This window comes from Vanacampus margaritifer, chromosome 17, assembly GCF_051991255.1.
Source record: "Vanacampus margaritifer isolate UIUO_Vmar chromosome 17, RoL_Vmar_1.0, whole genome shotgun sequence".
In the NCBI taxonomy this organism is placed as follows: domain Eukaryota; kingdom Metazoa; phylum Chordata; class Actinopteri; order Syngnathiformes; family Syngnathidae; genus Vanacampus; species Vanacampus margaritifer.
This window is the reverse complement of record NC_135448.1, coordinates 17,843,256-17,860,885: the sequence shown is the minus strand read 5'-3', so window position 1 is coordinate 17,860,885 and position 17,630 is coordinate 17,843,256. Positions and strand designations below refer to the sequence as shown.

General features: G+C 47.3%; 3 protein-coding genes across 10 annotated transcripts in view; 2 read left to right on the top strand and 1 right to left on the bottom strand.

Moving 5' to 3' along the window:
* The first annotated feature begins 218 nt into the window (after positions 1 to 218).
* On the top strand, positions 219 to 9,498 carry brd2a (bromodomain containing 2a). Of its 2 annotated transcripts, XM_077548522.1 has the most exons (12): positions 221 to 2,249; positions 3,896 to 4,205; positions 5,055 to 5,192; positions 5,289 to 5,439; positions 5,595 to 5,794; positions 6,217 to 6,756; positions 6,826 to 6,954; positions 7,032 to 7,226; positions 7,308 to 7,567; positions 7,676 to 7,995; positions 8,102 to 8,227; positions 8,540 to 9,498. In XM_077548522.1, exons 1-12 carry the CDS (start codon positions 2,218 to 2,220, stop codon positions 8,659 to 8,661), a joined length of 2,523 nt encoding a protein of 840 aa, XP_077404648.1. In that variant the 5' UTR covers positions 221 to 2,217; the 3' UTR covers positions 8,662 to 9,498. The 2 variants fall into 2 exon arrangements, with proteins under 2 accessions (XP_077404647.1, XP_077404648.1); XM_077548521.1 differs by having other exon boundaries at positions 219 to 2,249; positions 7,032 to 7,567.
* Positions 9,499 to 9,950: 452 nt separating this feature from the next.
* On the top strand, positions 9,951 to 13,499 carry hsd17b8 (hydroxysteroid (17-beta) dehydrogenase 8). 2 transcript variants are annotated; one of them, XM_077548548.1, is made up of 9 exons: positions 9,951 to 10,035; positions 11,183 to 11,385; positions 11,525 to 11,641; positions 11,704 to 11,799; positions 11,877 to 11,962; positions 12,035 to 12,119; positions 12,814 to 12,856; positions 13,173 to 13,247; positions 13,345 to 13,499. In XM_077548548.1, the coding sequence occupies exons 1-9, from the start codon at positions 9,990 to 9,992 to the stop codon at positions 13,362 to 13,364; spliced, it is 771 nt and encodes a 256-aa protein (XP_077404674.1). In that variant the 5' UTR covers positions 9,951 to 9,989; the 3' UTR covers positions 13,365 to 13,499. The 2 variants fall into 2 exon arrangements, with proteins under 2 accessions (XP_077404674.1, XP_077404672.1); XM_077548546.1 differs by lacking the exon at positions 9,951 to 10,035 and having other exon boundaries at positions 10,042 to 11,385.
* A 672-nt stretch (positions 13,500 to 14,171) lies between these two features.
* col11a2 (collagen, type XI, alpha 2) overlaps positions 14,172 to 17,630 on the bottom strand; it is a 42,876-nt gene continuing 39,417 nt past the window's right edge. For all 6 annotated transcript variants that reach the window (XM_077548515.1, XM_077548517.1, XM_077548516.1 and 3 more), the window contains 10 exons: positions 17,570 to 17,623; positions 17,325 to 17,486; positions 17,191 to 17,244; positions 17,085 to 17,120; positions 16,944 to 16,997; positions 16,576 to 16,861; positions 16,385 to 16,494; positions 16,186 to 16,254; positions 15,877 to 16,113; positions 14,172 to 15,651 (listed from right to left, as the gene is read on the bottom strand). In XM_077548515.1, the coding sequence (XP_077404641.1) occupies positions 15,505 to 15,651; positions 15,877 to 16,113; positions 16,186 to 16,254; positions 16,385 to 16,494; positions 16,576 to 16,861; positions 16,944 to 16,997; positions 17,085 to 17,120; positions 17,191 to 17,244; positions 17,325 to 17,486; positions 17,570 to 17,623 (1,209 nt within the window). In that variant the 3' untranslated portion in view covers positions 14,172 to 15,504. The remainder of the gene's footprint in view (positions 15,652 to 15,876; positions 16,114 to 16,185; positions 16,255 to 16,384; positions 16,495 to 16,575; positions 16,862 to 16,943; positions 16,998 to 17,084; positions 17,121 to 17,190; positions 17,245 to 17,324; positions 17,487 to 17,569; positions 17,624 to 17,630) is intronic.

Sequence of the window (17,630 nt, the reverse complement as noted above, 5' to 3'; positions counted from 1 at the left end):
TCCTTTAAAAGTTCTTATTATTTGGAATCATGAGTCGAATTATTGTATTATCTTATTGTTTTTGTACTGCTGGAACCTTCAAAAATGTTTTCCTTCACTCCACTTTTGTAGACACAGTTAAAACACACGCCAACACACGCACGCACACGCGCGCACATCAAAAACAAGTATCGTCTCGCCGGCCTCCATTGCAGTGACACAAGCGCATGCGCATTGCCTTGTCTCAACGCAACGCGACCGAGTTTGTGTGGACATATTCGACGCTTCTAACTACTTCTATCTTCTACCACACAAATGAAATCTTTTTGGAGACGCTAGTTTCGCCGTGGGATTAGCAGAATCGACAGCTACTTAAGCAATCGTGATTAAATCGTCAAAAAAAAGAGCGTCTTGTCACGTGATCAATACTGGCCAATCAGCAAGAGCCCCGACTAAAGTCTGCTCTTTGTTTGGATTGTTTTGGCGTTTCTACCCAAAATTGTTGAGGAATTACTTGTTGAGCTTCTTTGGGGGGACGCGAAGAGGACGATTTTTTTTAACCGCCCCGCTCCATACATTAGGCACGTCGTGGACATGTTCGACGGGCTAATTTGAATGACATGGCAGCCGTTTCCAAGTTTCGTTCAACGTTTGGATCCGGGGTGTATCTGGTCACGTGGTTTCCCCTCCCCCACCCTGCCCCAAAGAATGGAAGAAGGGTGGACATGTGTGAGGGAATATTGTGTTGCTTATAAATAAGTATCGAGTTGGAAGACCAGAGGATGTTTTCAAGACTTTTGGATTTACCCGTCGACATTTCTTTGTTTTAATCCTTAGGATTTTGGGGGTATACTTTTTTCTCTTTTTTTTTTTTACCCCCACAAATAACTCAAAACTTCATTTTATCACACAATGTTCCCCCCACAACCTTTATATCTGTCTTTTTTTAGTGTATTCATGTTGTCGTTTGAGTTGCATGCTTGAGTGACATTGTTGGCCGTCTGTAACCTTGGAGAGTGGGGGATGGGCGCCTGTGATTGGGTAACCGTTGACACTTTCGGCGAATTTGCTGTTGGGTCGTTTTGTCTGGTTTTCCTCCATTTTTGGTGATGTTACGGACTTCTTTCACTTTAGCCATTTTATACCAGATTGTGCTGTTGGTAACTTAAAGCGTTGAGCGACATGGCGAATTGTTTTATCAGGCGTAAAAGAGCGCAGCCATTTCCAATTCAAGTACTGTAGTTCAAAGCCGGTGATAAAATTGCTGCGTCATCCTGTTGTTCCGACTGCTCACCGTGTAGGCAGAGAACGTTTCGACATTCGTGAAGAAAGCAGTGCTGATGGCAGCGTTTTGAATTTAACGATGTCGTGACGCACGTTTAAATATTTTGGTAGTAACTGTATGGTCTTTGTTTGCCACGCGGGCCATGTTCGACGTTGCTTCCTCCTTTTGTCTTTCAACCTAAGCGAAACACCATCGTCGGGGCCGTTTCGGTTCGCTTATGGCACGTAGAGTGTGTTTAGATGTATCAGTGTTAAGTTTATTGAGATACCTGAGCACAATTCGATGATTTAAATCGTCGTTGTCGTGCTTAAAGATGGCGACCGGCGCCCCTCTGCGACTGATGTTATGGTAAGTGGGGAGAGGCTCGAAACCGTATGAAAGCGTCGTCATCCAGCGGCTCGACCAGTAAGGTTGCAGATACCCGCACAGAAAGCCCGCGTTACTTGCGCATTGGCCAATCGCCGCCTTCGCGTTGCATGTGTTGACGTAATTTTAGACCTTCAAGTAGGGAGGCGCTTTCAACGTCCTTGCAAAATGTCATTGTGCTCTGAACCACTAAGCAGCGGAGTGTATCCATAATTTAGAAGGGAAAAAGGCCACAAATATTGCTTAACGGTTTTGTGCGATTCTCTTTACATTAAAGGATATGCCTTTATGTTTCCACTTCAAAGGCTTAGCAAGCCGTTTCTGGGTGCGGTGAAATTGACTTGCACTCGAAGAGCCAATCGCAACTCAAAGGGCGGGGACGTTTTCAGCACGCGTGGCCAATAGGGTGCGTCGTGGGTCTATAAAAGAGCTGGCGTAACTAAGCGAGCGCCATTTCCACGAAGCAGGAGGAGCGATACGTCGCCGTTGGAGGGAACCGATAAAGAGGAGAAAAAAAAAACACGGGAAGCGGAACAGATCCGGATACTGGCTTGAGTATAGCAAAAACGCAATCCGGATCCATCCTGATGGATATGGCCGTTAACCCGCTGATTGACAGGTATCTACTGATAAACTTGACTCTCAGCTTTCCATCGGAGGCGATATTTGACACAATTTTGTCACTAATCTAGCTTTCATTTTGATGAGATGTTGGACTATGCCGACGCTGTATGTGAATGCGCGGGTCAAAATGTCTCCGGAGAAATTGAGCGGCACACGGGAAATGGTGACTCGACGGGGAACGGACGTGGAGTTTATGACGCGGGACTAAAATGTTCGTAAAGTGGCGGCGGTGGCGTTTGCGCGTCGCCGGCGCCATGTTCGCAGCGCTGCTGCTAGCCTTGTTAGCATTAGCTGCTCGTAATCTTGCCGTATCCGTTCACTATTGTGACCCATATGTTGACTTTAAAACGTAATTAACGCCTTACTATTAACGCTACGATGTTTAGCGTGTTCTAGGCTATAACTGGTCCAATACGTCCGTTTTTACGCCATTTCAGCGCTTTGTTATGATTGTTAGCAGTCGGTGTTTTGCTAAAACCGGGAAATTTCGTATGAGGTTGGTGATGCTACTTGACCACCACCGGACCGGTTTGTGTGGTCTGTTGCCCAGGTTACAGCGCCCCGGTGTCACGCAAACTAGAAAATTAAAACACCTTTTAACCATTTTTCTACTACCACCTCCACCAATATTTTGTTATCCTAACAGCATAGTCAAAGTCATTTTTGTATGTTTTCAGGAAACCAGAAAAACAATAAATTCAACAAACAAGAGTCGAGTTGCCTCGATTTAACCTTTGCAGATTACCATGACTGAGAGACTTGACTTGAGAATCAACAGACATAACGGGAAAAATCTTGATAACTAATTTTGTTGATGTTGTGACAATAAGCTTAAAAAACCTTTAATGGCACATATGCCATTAGACTAGTATGTTTGCCTCCATTTTGTTTTCTAATGTTGTATATTAAAAAAAAACATAATAAAGCACACTAACTGTCAAATGTTTCCAAAGGCTCTATCATTCAAAAATGGATAAATACTACCAGATTTGGTGTATTTTGAAGAGAAAAAAAATGTCCCCTGCTTTCTACCACCCACTCCCAAATTTTCTACAAGTGTAATGACGGGGGGGAAAAAATCATTTATCAGAGATGCAGAATGACATTGCTGCTTGTGGTTTAATATTGCTGTTAATGGTGTAGGTATAAACGCCATTAACAGCAGAGTAAAATTCCTCCAGCTACTTGCAAGTTGTAAGCAGTCGCTGGAGGCAGTAGAGAGTCAAGGGAAGCCACGTTGCAGGTCAAAGCAGCACTTCCTGTGACTAGATCACTGCCACATGGGCAAAGAGCCAACACTGATACATCAGTAGTTTAGACATCAAATGACATCTTGCCCTTGAGGCATTCCTGTTGGGAATGTCAAAACCTTTCCAGCCATGGCTAATGTGGTAATAGAAGCCCTTTGATAGACTGGTAGATGTGCACCCATTGAGACTTTGATGGCCACAGGGTAGAAGGGGGCGCTGTTGAGTCAGAATTACTCAGCAGTGCGGGATTTGCAGAGTCATGATTTGTTCCCTGCATGATGTAACATTTCACTTGGAAGTTTAACACCAGAGCAAAGTGAAGTGTAGACAAATATTAAATATTTTCTGACCGCGTAGCCCTGCTAAGATGCCCCACTGTGCTCTCCAACAGCTCCCATGGTGGGCTAGACGTTGGCCTAATGGGGCTCACGGCACTGGATCAGAGTTCCGGCACAGCTGGAAAAAGGATCCGGAAGCCGTCCCTGCTCTATGAAGGCTTTGAAAGCCCGGGGATGCCCCCGCACAACCAGAACACCACCCATGCCCCACTGCAGTCCCTGGTGAAAGACCCTCACGGCCGGCGGGGCAAGATGACCAACCAGCTGCAATTCCTGCAGAAGGTCTTGCTCAAGTCGCTGTGGCGTCACCACTTTGCTTGGCCCTTCCACGAGCCAGTGGATGCGGTCAAGCTCAACTTGCCTGTGAGTATTTGCTAAAGCAACGTCTGGTAGGGGGAAACGGTCGGTTTCAGGCAGGGGCGTGCCTGCGGGAGCATTTACATCAACGGGAGAGGTCGTATTAACTTGTAGGCGTGTAACTGGTCAATTTAAATGCCTTGTTACTTGTAGCAGTTTTTCCAAGAAGTGCCTTATTAAATTGTTTTAATTAAATTTTATTTAATCATCTTTGGAATGTTGAACAGTATCGAGCAAAAAAAAAAAAAAAAAAAGAATTTACATAAAAAATTGAAAAGCAATTTGTTACTTTGTTGTTTAAAAAAAACAACTTTTCTTTAATGAAAAACATAAAAATGAAACTTAAATTTAGTTGACTAACAGTGACAATGATTAGCTTAATTTCAATTTAAGAAAAAGTAAAACATCTAGTTAATTAAAATATCCATCTTTAACTCATTTTGGATTCATTTCTCAGTTGTGGTTTAATTGTTTCTTACAAAAAGTTGTGTAAACAATGCTAACTGAATAATTGTTAAATGTATTTTACGCAAGTGGCTATCACTAACAGCCATTTTTTGTTAAAAAATTGTCATGTTTTTTTAAAATACATACATAACACACATTAATTTATTAATCTAAATTCTAAAGAAATAAATGGAATTTGAAAAGCAGCATTAAATACTACAGTAAAGTTAAATGAAATGCGAAAAATTAAAAATACATTTTAAAATGGAACCTTTCATTCCATGTTATGAAATTAATAATGTAACAATTTAACCCCCCCCCCCCCCAAAAAAAAAAAAAAAAAAAATCTACAAATGACTTTGTCCAGCAGGCAAATGAAAAGTCTTAACATGCACGATCCCTCTTCAGGACTATCACAAGATCATCAAGATCCCAATGGACTTGGGCAGCATCAAGAAGAGGCTGGAGAGTAACTACTACTACAGCGCCAGCGAGTGCATGCAGGACTTCAACACCATGTTTACCAACTGCTACATTTACAACAAGGTACGACCGTCGCAACTGAAAAACAAGTTCGGGGCCGAGCATCGCGTGATCTCCGTTACTGAGCCGTCAACGCGTGTGTCCCCCCGCCCCCCGCAGCCGTCTGATGACATCGTCTTGATGGCCCAGTCGCTGGAGAAAGCCTTTCTACAGAAGGTGGCGCAGATGCCCCCCGAGGAGGTGGATCTGAGCCCCCCCCCTGCGCGCAGCAGACCCGCCAAAGTGGGAAAGAGAGGCAGAGGAAGTGCAGGTGCGCGCAACACACACACACGACTGACTCGACACTTTTTGCTTTCCCCCCCCCCCCCCCCCCCCCACGGACCTCCCCATCATATTACTTGTGGTAGCAAAGTCATACATTTAGAACCGCTGACGAAAAACATTTGTCTTATCTTTGCTAATTAGCTTCCGGAGGCGTCACCACTGCTCACCAGGTGCCCGCCGTCTCCCAGTCTGTGTACTCGCCCACCACCCCAGAGACCCCCGACACCATCCTCTCCACCCCTCCGCAGACCATCATGAGCAAGAGTCTGACCCTCAGCCTGCCCAATGAGCACAGTCTCCCCCCAATGACGGGCCTGCTGCCCACGCAGCCCACGACCAAGGTCAGACTCACCACGAGGAAGATCTCAGCTTTTTGTTGTTGTTGTTGTTGACAACTGTGTATTCTAATAACGGAACTTACGCATTGTATGTATGAATAATTTAAAAAGTGGCACTCGCACATTGGACAACTTGAATATATATATATAATTTTTTTCTCTGCAAACAGCACATCGCCACGGCAACAGCGTGGGACAAAATAAAAAGCTTTCAGTAACTCTTCATCTTAAATGGGAACGTTAGATGATTGGATGCATTTTGTAGGAGAAAGTTCAAATATTGAGCCACATTTAAAAATACAAATTGCAGACTCTTTTTGGTAGCCTTCCAATTTTCATAAATCTAAAAATAAAAAAATGAATCGGGGGGCTCCGATATAAGATTTCCGATGTGTGACGCGCTGCTCGTTTTCTTTCAATGGCAGAAAAAGGGCGTAAAGAGGAAAGCTGACACGACCACCCCGATCACGGTGGCCATGCCCATCATGAGCTCCATGAACATGGGCGCCATGGGCGCCATGGGCTTAGGCCACGGGTCGCCGCTCACCCTCGCCACGCTCGGCATGGAGCACGACACCGGCCTGAACCTTGGCCAGGGTCTCGGCCTGAACCAGGGCCTGAGCCTCGGCCAGGGTTTTGGCCTCAGCCAGGCTATGGGAATAAACGCAGAACACGGGCAGGTCATGCTGGGTGGCAAAGGGCCGGGGGGCTGCAGGAGAGGAGTGAGTGGGCGGCCCATCAAGCCCCCTAAGAAGGACCTGCCGGACTCCATCTTGCCCACGCCGGTGCGCCGCAGCAAGCTAACGCCGCAGCTGCGCTACTGCAGCGGCGTCCTGAAGGAACTCCTGTCCAAGAAGCACGCCGCCTACGCCTGGCCCTTCTACAAGCCCGTGGACGCGTCCACGCTGGGCCTCCACGACTACCACGACATCATCAAGCAGCCCATGGACCTCAGCACGGTCAAGGTACGCCCGCACGCGCGCGCGCCGTAGCGTCTCAAATTGCTAACGTGGACCCGCCTTTCGGCCCCGCAGAGGAAGATGGACAGCCGAGAGTACATGGACGCGCAGCAGTTTTCGGCAGACATCAGGCTGATGTTCTCCAACTGCTACAAGTACAACCCCCCCGATCACGACGTGGTGGCGATGGCTCGGAAGCTCCAGGTTCGCTGGGGGTCCCCTCATCATTTTTTGACACCGTAGACCAGACGGCTTTTACATGAAATGACTCCTCCCCTCAGGACGTTTTTGAGTTCTGCTTCGCCAAGATGCCAGACGAGCAGCCGGTGCCCCCGAGCTCCTCGTCCTCCTCCTCATCCTCGTCCTCCTCTTCGTCCGAGAGCGAGCTGAGCAGCGACGAGAGCGAGAGCGAGAGCAGCCCCAGCTCGGACTCCGAGGAGGAGCGAGCCAACCGCCTGGCCGAACTTCAGGAGCAGGTAACGGCGGGGAAAAAAAAGGAGCCCCGCCACGTGCGCTGCCGGCCATTTTCTGACTGGGTTTGCCTTTTCTCCTCCCAGCTGAAAGCGGTCCACGAGCAGCTCACGGCACTCTCTCAGGGCCCCATCGTGAAACCCAAGAAGAAGAAAGAGAAGAAGGACAAGAAGAAGAAGAGGAGGAAGGTTGAGAAGCATCAGAAGATGGAAGAAGAGCTGGTGCACATCCGGCCCACCAAGCCCCCCAAAGTTGGCAAAACGCAAAAAAATAAGGGCAACAAGGCAATGGGCAGTCCCATGATGCCAATCAAAAAGTCCCAGAGCAAGAAAAACAACAAAAGCAAGTGAGTGCTGACACCTGCTGGGCGATGTTGGTACTGCTTGCTTTCTGCGCGCGTCGTGTATAGTTATAATTGTGGGAGTGCATCTAAGTGTCCTCTCGTCTGTGCCAGATCCAAGAAGGGAGGCATGATGTTCAGCATGCCGCCCGCCGTCCCGGAGCCCCTCATGCACCACTTTGACTCCGACGAGGAGGAAGAGATGGTGCCCATGTCGTACGACGAGAAGCGGCAGCTCAGCCTGGACATCAACAAGCTGCCCGGCGAGAAGCTGGGCCGCGTGGTTTACATCATCCAGTCGCGAGAGCCGTCCCTGCGGGACACCAACCCCGAGGAGATCGAGATCGACTTTGAGACGCTCAAGCCGTCCACGCTGCGGGAGCTGGAGCGCTACGTCATGACGTGCCTGAGGAAAAAGCCGCGCAAGCCTTATGGTGAGGAGGCGGACACTCACTGCTTTGAAGAACTTAGTAGGTTCTTTGAAGCTAAAGAGGGGAATGGTGGGAGGCCATTTTGTGAATTGTGTGTTCCCTTCAAAAGCCATCAAGAACAGCGCCGGCAAGTCGCGTGAAGAGCTGGCGCTGGAGAAGCAACTGGAGCTGGAGAAAAGGCTGATGGACGTCAGCGGGCAGCTCAACTCTGGGAAGAAGCCCGCCAAAGCCAAGCGTAAGTCACGTTCCCAATTTGATCAAGTGTCCGTTAAGCATGCAAATTTCCATGGGATGGTAATTGGGGGGTTTTGGAACTATTGAGGGTAGTTTGATGTAAAGGTCTTATGTTCAAGCGCAAATACATCATTGAAGACACAAGAAAAGACATTAAGCAACTTACTATTATTTACGTGTATTAGCATGAAATATGGTTGCTTTCGTCAGGATTATGTTAAAAAAAAAATTTTACCGTAATGAAGTTCCCTACTGGTAATCACATAGGAAACTCCTCTTACCAATCACGCCGTTTGTCTTTTTTCCCCTGTAGTTGAGAAACCGGCCACCGAGTCGAGCACTCAGCCGTCACGCCTCAGCGCCAGCAGCTCCTCCTCAGACTCTTCCTCATCTTCCTCATCCTCCTCATCCTCAGACACCAGCGAGTCCGACTGAGAGGCAGAAGACTTTTTCAGATTATTACATTTTTTGGGACAAACCCCCAGTTCTGCCAGTCCCGACTGGACTGGACTGGACTAGAGCGGCCGGTCCAGCCGAGAGATGGCGCCTTCCCTGGGCCGATGGAGGATTATTGTGGTTCCAGGAAGGGCCAGTTGGGCCAAGTGAAGTGGGCCGAGATAGCGAAGTTTCATCGGGCGGGCGGGCGGGGGGGAGATGGCGTTTGCATGTGTCGGGGGGGAGTTTGGGTGCTAGAGCCAGCGTGCGTTCCAACATCTGGAGACATTTTCCCTTCTTACTGTGTTCGCTGTTCTTGACGGTGTTTGTAGATGTTCTGTACAGTTATAGAACTCTTTTCTTTTATAAAGAAGTATTTTACTTATTCCCGTTGTGGGAACCATCAACTGTTGTGCGGTTCAGCTTTTCATAAGTGCTCAAGAAGACAAAACGTACGCGCGTGTTTGCGGCCTGCTGAAGTTCTCCATAGTTTTGACGCAGGCGTTGAAAAGTGGGCACGGCGCTCCACCCGTTCCGGGGTTGGCAAATCCGGAGCCGGAAATTTAAAACCCGGAAACAGGTGCTTCTGCCAAACAGGTGGAGACGAGCTCGTTTACCTGCCAGTTGAATACAAGCACCTGCGGCTAAAAGCCAAACGGTGGCAGGGTTTTTACTTTCTGGACTTGGGTTCCCCAACCCTGCGTTTGACGTGTTTGAGTGGAAGTCGAATTTTTTTCCTACCAGTGTTTTGGTTTCCCCTCCTTTCCAGCGTTTTTCTGTACACTCGATTGCTCCTTGTGACCAATTTGCTAATAAAAACAAAAGCAGTTGAAGGCATCTGTGTGACATCTTCTTTGTTGGTCTGTTTTTGGGTTGATAATATTGATGTACCGGTAGTTGGTAATGATGCACTAGGTGTGTCTACAACAATCTTACTGATAGTTCTATCAAAGCAACACAAAATTGGGCATCATTTACATAAAGTTAGGTAGAAAAACACATGTGCAAATATGTATAAACGATAGATTAAAGAAGTAGTATGCTATTGTGTTTAAATTTGCATGGTAAACCAATATGTATTAAAAAGACAAATGACAAATATAAGGAGAGCGTGGCTGAGAATCAAAAAAAATATATATATATAGATAGATAGTCTGATGATAACGTTTATTTAGTATGAAATGCATCATTTTGTCATTGTGACCAAAAATCCAATCTAAGAATTTCTTCCTCTCGCCTCCACTTCACCTTTGGGGTGCCTCTATCTCCATCTAGCGTCCAAACGGGAAACTACCAAAATACACACCCACCCACACACAAAAAGCAATATGGCGACCGCCGGGCGGCTCGTGTCAAGGTTGGCGGTGGTGACGGGTAAATGAATTATTGAGCCCATTAGAATTCAACGTGTCAGTTAGTAGCCGTGCTCACTCTGTAAAATTAATCTTTCGGTTGGGTTAGTTTTTGTCGTTTTAAGTCGGATTCGAAGTTGTCCAGTTAGTCCGTAACGTCAGCCACCGCAGCAACTTGGACTCTTGCTTTTTGAATAGTCCCCGAAAGATGGAAAATGTTCTCAAATTTATTGGCTTGCGGTAGACACGGATTGTGGGTTTTCAGTGGGGATGATCTCATCCAGCTCTATCACGTCGGAAATTAGTATACAAAAAACGCTTTACTACTGTGATTACAGAGCGACAGAGACATTCGTATATTTGAGAACGAATACAAGTCTAAACGTCTACACTTCAAGAAACAGTTCACAATCATTATCATTTATCCCAAAACACGGGGAGAAAAAAAAACTTGATTAAAAAAAAAAAAAAAGTACATCGCACTCACCACCAGACGTCTTTTGTTTGCAGACGAAATCCATCACTCTTTTTTGCCAGCTGAATTGGGTAGTTAATGAAGCTAGCAGTTCTTGCCGAAGTGGCGAATAAATTATTTTGCTTCTTTCTATCTTGGAAACAAGGCAGCCAGCTACAGCGGTGTCCGACCTGGTCTCGCAATGTCAACTCGAAAAGTCTGCCCTAAAAGTGAATTTTGCAGTCCGACATTTGTCCGTTTATCGTTAATCACCTGCACGTCGCAGTAATTTGGAATCCCGCTCAAGGAGCTCTGACCAGCCAATCAGAGGACAGAACATGAAATCTGATTGGTTCAAATTGGTTTACCCCCCCTCCCCTGCCATTTCTCATGTGTGTGAGTATATGTGTGACGTCATCAGCACTCGTGATTCTAGTTGCCTTGTGTAGATTTCATTCACAAGGAACACATAGAAGCTGAAATCTGATTGGACAATAGAAAATGAACCCGTAGAGTAGAATATAAGCAGCTCAGCCAAGACACACGACGTGAAGACAATAAACTGTTTTTTGGAAACTAATTAATACAATTTCATGCCAATTTAAATAGTCAATAGGTGGTTGGTGACCTGCAGTCTATCCCAGCCCATTTATGGGCACACCCGGGATTGGTCGCCATTGTCAGGTCATTCGGTGTGAACGCTTATCTCATCCAGGTGGCGGCAGCGGAATTGGCCGCGCCGTGTGCCAGCGCTTGGCCTCCGAGGGCGCCTCCGTGGTGGTCGCTGACGTTAACGAGATGTCGGCCAATGAGACGCTGCAAAGCCTGCCAGGTGACCTCAAGGGTCAGACCCACATGGCCGCTGCGGCGGACGTAGCGTCGAAAGACAGCGTCAAGAACCTGCTCACAACCATCCAAGTTTGTCTTTAATTAGACATTTTTGACACACAAAATTGCAACGTTAGCAACAGCTCCTGGATATTTGCGGCCATGTTGTTGGCGTAACCTGCTAAAAATTAAACAATTTGAAGAAATGTGATTATTGACAATGCCGCAGGCTCGCTACTTCCAGCCGCCCTCGGTGTGCGTGAACATGGCGGGAATCACATTGGACAACTTCCTGCTCGACATGGAAGAGGATGACTTTGACAGGGTGGTCCAGGTCAACCTCAAGGTAGGACGCTCAGCCGGTCCCATCCCCTCGTTCCGCTCCGTCTTATCAATGTTGTCTTCTAGGGCTCCTTTTTGGTCATACAAGGCGTCGCTCAGGCCCTGGTGGCCTGCGGAGCCTCCAAAGGATCCATCATTACTGTGGGCAGCATTGTGGGCAAAGTTTGTATCCGTCACCCTCATTGCAAGAGCACCATCAAAATCAAAACTATTCTTAGTTCATCCCTCATATTGCGCAGGTGGGAAACATAGGACAGGTCAATTACGCCGCTTCGAAAGCCGGAGTGGAAGGTTTAACCAGGACGGCCGCCAAAGAGCTCAGTCGGTGAGGAGAGCGCACGTCGCTGCGGCAATAGCAGGACACCGTGTTCAGATATTCCTCTCGTTTGGGCCTTAGGTTTGGGATTCGGTGCAATTGTGTGCTGCCGGGGTTTATATCGACACCCATGACGGACTCGGTGCCCGACAAGGTGATCAGCAAGGTAAAAGGCACACTTCAGTCTTTACTATGAAAAGCAGCCGGGATTATAAACAATTGTTTTATTATATTGATGTTTAAAATAGATGGCGTTAAAAATCATAAAACACATTAAAAATAATAATTATAAAGTATTTTTTGGTGTGTCTAAAAAGAACACCGTGGTGTCAAAAACCAACTCCGTTGTGTCAAGTAGGTTTTCAGACTACACTGCCACTTAGTGGTCGTTAGAAAGAATGCAGTTTTGATGGGTACTGTAAAGCGCGGTGGCTGATTAGCCATGAACGGCGCAGCTGGATAGCAAAAACAAAACAAAACTGGAGAGCAACAAATAAACTGGAAGTCCACAGACTTTATTAATAGGAAATAAATAATACAGTAAGCTTCTCGCGTCACGATTACACGTCCACGGCATCACATACGTCGACGGCCAAACGAAAAAGTGCTGCATAGGCGCAACAAAAACAAGGAAACGCCACCCTGTGGCGCGGTGCCACACTGCGGATTGTTACAGTGCGTTTCAAAAATCAACATAAACCACGTTGTGCTATTATTTAATTCAACGTAAAGTCAGTCGTGGGTCTGAAAGTTATTGACGTAAATTTTGCGTGTGTGAACTCATGTTTTTATAAGTAAATGTGTCTCTTGTCTCATTTTTAACATTGTGTCGCCCGGGGTTGTTTGGTTTTTAATGGCAGATGAAGGCTCTGATCCCGCTGGGGAGGATGGGAGAGGTGGCAGGTGACTCATTTTTAACGAATTTCTCCTTATTTGCATAAACGTGGTACCTTGACTTCACCTGTGAGTAATTCATTCAACTGAAATTAATCCAATCATTTACCCCCGCTGAAATTAATTGAAATTCCATTAATCCGTTCCAGCCTCACCAAAATACTTTTTTTTTTTGTTAGTTATAGTTTCTTTTCTTTTTCACTCGCTCGTAACTCAAATTTTGGCTATCAACATGAGCCACTCTAAAGTCAAGGTACCACTGAACTATATTATTGCATTTAAGCATTGTTTTCCCGAGCATGCAATGTGCTGTCTCGTCCTGTAGAGGTCGCTGACGTGTGCGCCTTCCTGGCCTCGGACGATGCTCGTTACGTCACGGGGGCCAGCCTGGAAGTGACAGGTAGGAAATATGACGTCTGGCGGCACTTGAGCGCCCTCTGTCAGACACTTTTATATCTCTCCGCCAAACTAATGTTTTATGCCTTTTTCTCCTTCAGGTGGACTTTTCATGGGCTAAACCTGAAGTCAGCTTATCATAATGTTTGTACGCCTTCAATCATAGGCGTTCAATTTAAGGCCTTGGGTCCAAATCTTGTCTGTTGCATAATATTTGCGGCCCACAAAAGTGTATAAATAAAGTGTTTCTACCTTGGTTTGTGCTAAATAAATTTTTCATTTTGGCAAGAAATTGTAAATTGATTGTCGTTTTATTGTACAAAAGATAAGTATTTGTTACTATTTTACTTGTATTCTTTTCAGCGAATACTGTTTCACTTTTACTTGAGTAATATTAATTTGAAGTAACGCTACTCTTACTTGAGTACAATTCTTGGCTACTCTACCCACCTTTGGGAATGTAAGGCAATCACAGTAACATGACAGGCCTACTCATTTTTACACAAGGAATTCAGTCATTAATCCACATCATCGAAATTGACAATACAAATTAAACGGAAGTAGGTCGGTAGCTCTCACCTGTGCGTGTTTACTGGCGTTGCAGGGCAGGCACGTAGTTGACAAGAAGTGCAGGTTTAAGGTCCGCCATGTTTCTGTGTACTTCCCACCAGCAACAAAATCCTTCCGGCTTCCACTACATGACGTTCAAGTACTTCACACCAAATGAACAAAATCACAAGGAAGTATTCACGTAAAAGTGCTCACGCTTTCGATGTTAAAAATCAACCTATGTTCACCAACAGCGTCGCCTTGTGGCCAAGATTTGTAATGCAAGCGTTGCTATTCTGTTTAGAAGAAAAACACGAGTCCAAATGGCATTTTACAAAAGATTATATATTACAGGAATTAGAAAAATACTTACACACATTATAAAATCATACTTCTCTTTTTCAGCATCATAGTTTTTTTTTTTCCCACGTTGAAATGTCAACTCAATAAAAACAAACTAGCAGTTGAGGTCATTCTCTCTGAAGGACATTTTTTTAAATTTATTTCAGTTGGTTTTCTTGGCCTTCCCCGCCCACTTCCCTGATATATTTAAAAACAAAATCAACAGCAATTAGATTTAACAAACAAAAACAAAAATCCACAATATGGCTGACAGAGACTGGGAGGCCAGGCGGGGTGCGTTGGCTTAGTCCCCTGCCCCCCCCTCCTCACCCTCCCTCTCGCCAACCACCTCCTACCCTCTGTGGTCTCTCGCGCCGACGTGAACGGTTAGGACGTGAAAGTCAAAAGCAGCGGCAACAGAGGTGGAGAGAGTCACCTTTTAATGGTTACACACTGGAATTTAAGCAACATTGAACAGCACAGGACAGTCCAGAGGGGGGGGGGGGGGGGAACACAATCCGGCATAGCCGCAGATACTTTGGCGTGGTCTTCCGAAAAAAAGGGGCCGCTGGCAGAAATAAATACAAATGAAATATATACCACATGTGACGGCGAGAATATTTGGTGGTCCGTTTCTTTCCTTTTTTTTTATTTTTTATGTCAAAGCACCCTGTTTTGTTCTTAAATAAATACAATAGAATATCACTATGTCTGTACAAACGGAGTGTAATGCACTTTTGCCCAGCTGGAGGCTCGATGACATGACAAGAGGAGACAAACGGAGTCAAACTTTTGGCACAATTAGCACTTTTTGCCACACGCGTTCTCTCAGGAAAACAAAGATTTTTATTCAGCCAAAGATAGTTGGTAGGAGGAATCCCCTCCCCTTCCCCCCCCCACCCCCCCCCGAGGATGCCAGGGAAGGACACAAGATGCGATCACGCTAACAAGTTGGAAACCTTTTTTTTTGAAGGAATTCGGCGGTTCTTTAATACGTGGACCAGCTGAGAGACGGCGGGGGCGGAGCCAAGTCGGGCGTGATGGAGGATGGCAGGTGGGCGGAGGGAGGGTGAGCCAGAGGGGTTGGGGGCTTTTTTGGGGCCGCCCCGCTCCCTCTCCAAGGTCCTTCCCTCTGAGACCTCTTCAGAACTTTTTTTTTTTTTTAGTTATTTTTTGACGTCCATTAATTAGGAGGATGCTGCGTTGCTCGGGCAACACCGCCCCTATGTGTGTGTGTGTGTGCGTGTGTGTGTGTGTGTGTGTGTTACATATCATTTACAAGTTAATTTACAAATTATTGAGCATGAATGGCTTGTATGTAGGTGTCTCTAAGTGCGTGTGTGTGTGAGTGTGCATGCGTGTGTGTGAGATTAGCCTTGGAAGCACACAGGTCCCACTTCAAATCCAAACTGTTGGTTGCTCTCCCCAAAGTCCGACACTTTGATGTCCAGCAGAGGAAGATGTTCCACCTGTGGCGTGTTGATCTCCAGCACCGTCCTGTCAAAGCCTTTGCGATACTGCGGAGACACGCGCGGGAAACAGGAAGGTCAGACACGTTCTCGACGAATAGACCAATAGGGCAACCTTGATTTTGTTCTACCACATGTGGCCACAGAGGGCGCTGTTGCCAAGCAAAATCAACCTCTTTGATTTAAAAAAAAGAAAACGGAGAAATTGTCTTTGGTGTATACGAAGAAAAAAAAAAACATCTCGGTTTGATTGATTGTAAAATCTGGACTCACAGAGCATCCGTCCACCAGCGCTTTGATGTACGGGTTGGTCTCGTAGCTCAGCTCCTCTTCGTTGGCGCCCTGGAAGTGCAGCGCCCTCTGGTGGTTGTTCTTGGCGCTCTGGTCGGCCCAGGCCACCGAGCGGTGGCAGTGGTAGGTCAGGTTCTGCCGGGCCACCACGCTCAGGAGGCGCAGGAATCCCAGCTGGACCACGCCCACCGGCTCGCCCTCAGAGTCCACGTAGGAGAACTGCGAGGAGGAGGCGGATGAGGATCACGAGGACCATTTGGAACGCGGCGTTCGCGTCGGGGACGGACTGACCTTTCCGCCTGTGGCAAACTGGCTGTACCAGGAACCTGGAGTCTCTTTCTCCCACGAGCTCATCTTCACCTGCCACCACAATCACATACAAGGACCTCCTCATAATCCAAACACCGCCACCATGAATCTTTGACGTCTATAGCCGTCAATGGCAGTGAATGTGTTAATTTGCGTTTTGATGCCGAGACACGGGACTGACCGCGTTGACGCTCTTGTGGGGAGACAGGCACGTCTCACCGCTGGTGAAGTTACAGAAGACCTTGAAAGAATCTCTGGAGCAGCCCTGGTTGGGGTCAATCCAGTACTCTCCTGTTTTTTTTTTTTGGTCATCAGAGGAATCGTGAGATGAAGATCTGAGCTCGATGATCCCCGAGAAGAACGTCTCCTTACCGTCTTGGAGCGCGGGCTGGCTGAGGCGGAGATCCTGGCAGGTTCTCGCGGGACTGTCCCGCGTTCCCATGGGGAAGCGCATGGTGTCGATCTCCTCCCGGAGGGAGTTGAGGGAGCCGAAGATCTCCTCCATGCCGTCGCTGGCCATCAAGAACTCGGCGCCGGTGGAGTCGGAGGCTTGCATCTCCGGGTCGGACTCGGGGAGCAGCTGGCTGGCGTCGATGGAGCGCTTGGACTTGGGGCTCCTCTGGATGGGCAGCGGCTGGATGACCTCGCCGGGTGGGCCCTGGTGGACAAAAAAGGACCACGAGTGAGTCCTCCTTCATATCAGTTTTTTAAGACATGTGACAGAAGGTTCATATCCATACAGGAAGTCCTGGAGGTCCTGTAACACCCTTTTCTCCTTTGGGACCAGATCCTCCCTAAACACAAAGTAGGAGAGGAACGATTGATGAGGAATTGTGTGCACCCCCAATGTCAAGGGGGGACATCGAAGGACAATAACTCACAGAGGCACCCTTGGCTCCTTTGACTCCTTGAGGACCCTGAAGACGACACGAAGTGTTAGAAGATCTCAGTCCAAAATGTACGAGAAGGAAAAATGCAACCACTCACAGGAGGACCAGGAGGACCAGCAGGGCCGAGGGGTCCGGTACCGCCAGACATTCCCTACAATCAGCAGCAGACTCATCAGAACCGTCCTCAACATCGTGACCCCCGACCTCGCAAATTTCCCTCGTCCGACTTACGGTCTCTCCCTTGGGTCCGCTGGATCCGTGAGGTCCGGACAGGCCTCGGTCTCCTTTCTCTCCCTGCTCTCCCGGAGGTCCAATAAGACCGATAAGACCCGGGTGTCCCTTCTCTCCTTTAGCACCTGTGTCACCTCGCAGACCCAGCAAACCTGGCGGTCCCTGAAGAAAAGACACAAGAAGATTAAGAGTCGTACGACCGCAGTGGGAAGATCTTCCCAGAAAAGAGCAGGGTCGAGTCTTACAACGGGTCCGGGTGGTCCCTTTTGCCCGGCAGGGCCAGGAGATCCTTGCTCACCCTGAAAT

Bases quoted from the DNA above. Each gene is read 5' to 3' on its own strand.
- hsd17b8 (XM_077548546.1), top strand. From the start codon at position 11,119: ATGGGCACACCCGGGATTGGTCGCCATTGTCAGGTCATTCGGTGTGAA. The intron at 11,386-11,524 runs GTTTGTCTTTAA...ACAATGCCGCAG, and splicing joins ACCTGCTCACAACCATCCAA to GCTCGCTACTTCCAGCCGCC. The intron at 11,642-11,703 runs GTAGGACGCTCA...GTTGTCTTCTAG, and splicing joins TGGTCCAGGTCAACCTCAAG to GGCTCCTTTTTGGTCATACA.
- brd2a (XM_077548521.1), top strand. From the start codon at position 2,218: ATGGATATGGCCGTTAACCCGCTGATTGACAG. The intron at 6,757-6,825 runs GTACGCCCGCAC...TCGGCCCCGCAG, and splicing joins TGGACCTCAGCACGGTCAAG to AGGAAGATGGACAGCCGAGA. The intron at 8,228-8,539 runs GTAAGTCACGTT...TTTCCCCTGTAG, and splicing joins GAAGCCCGCCAAAGCCAAGC to TTGAGAAACCGGCCACCGAG.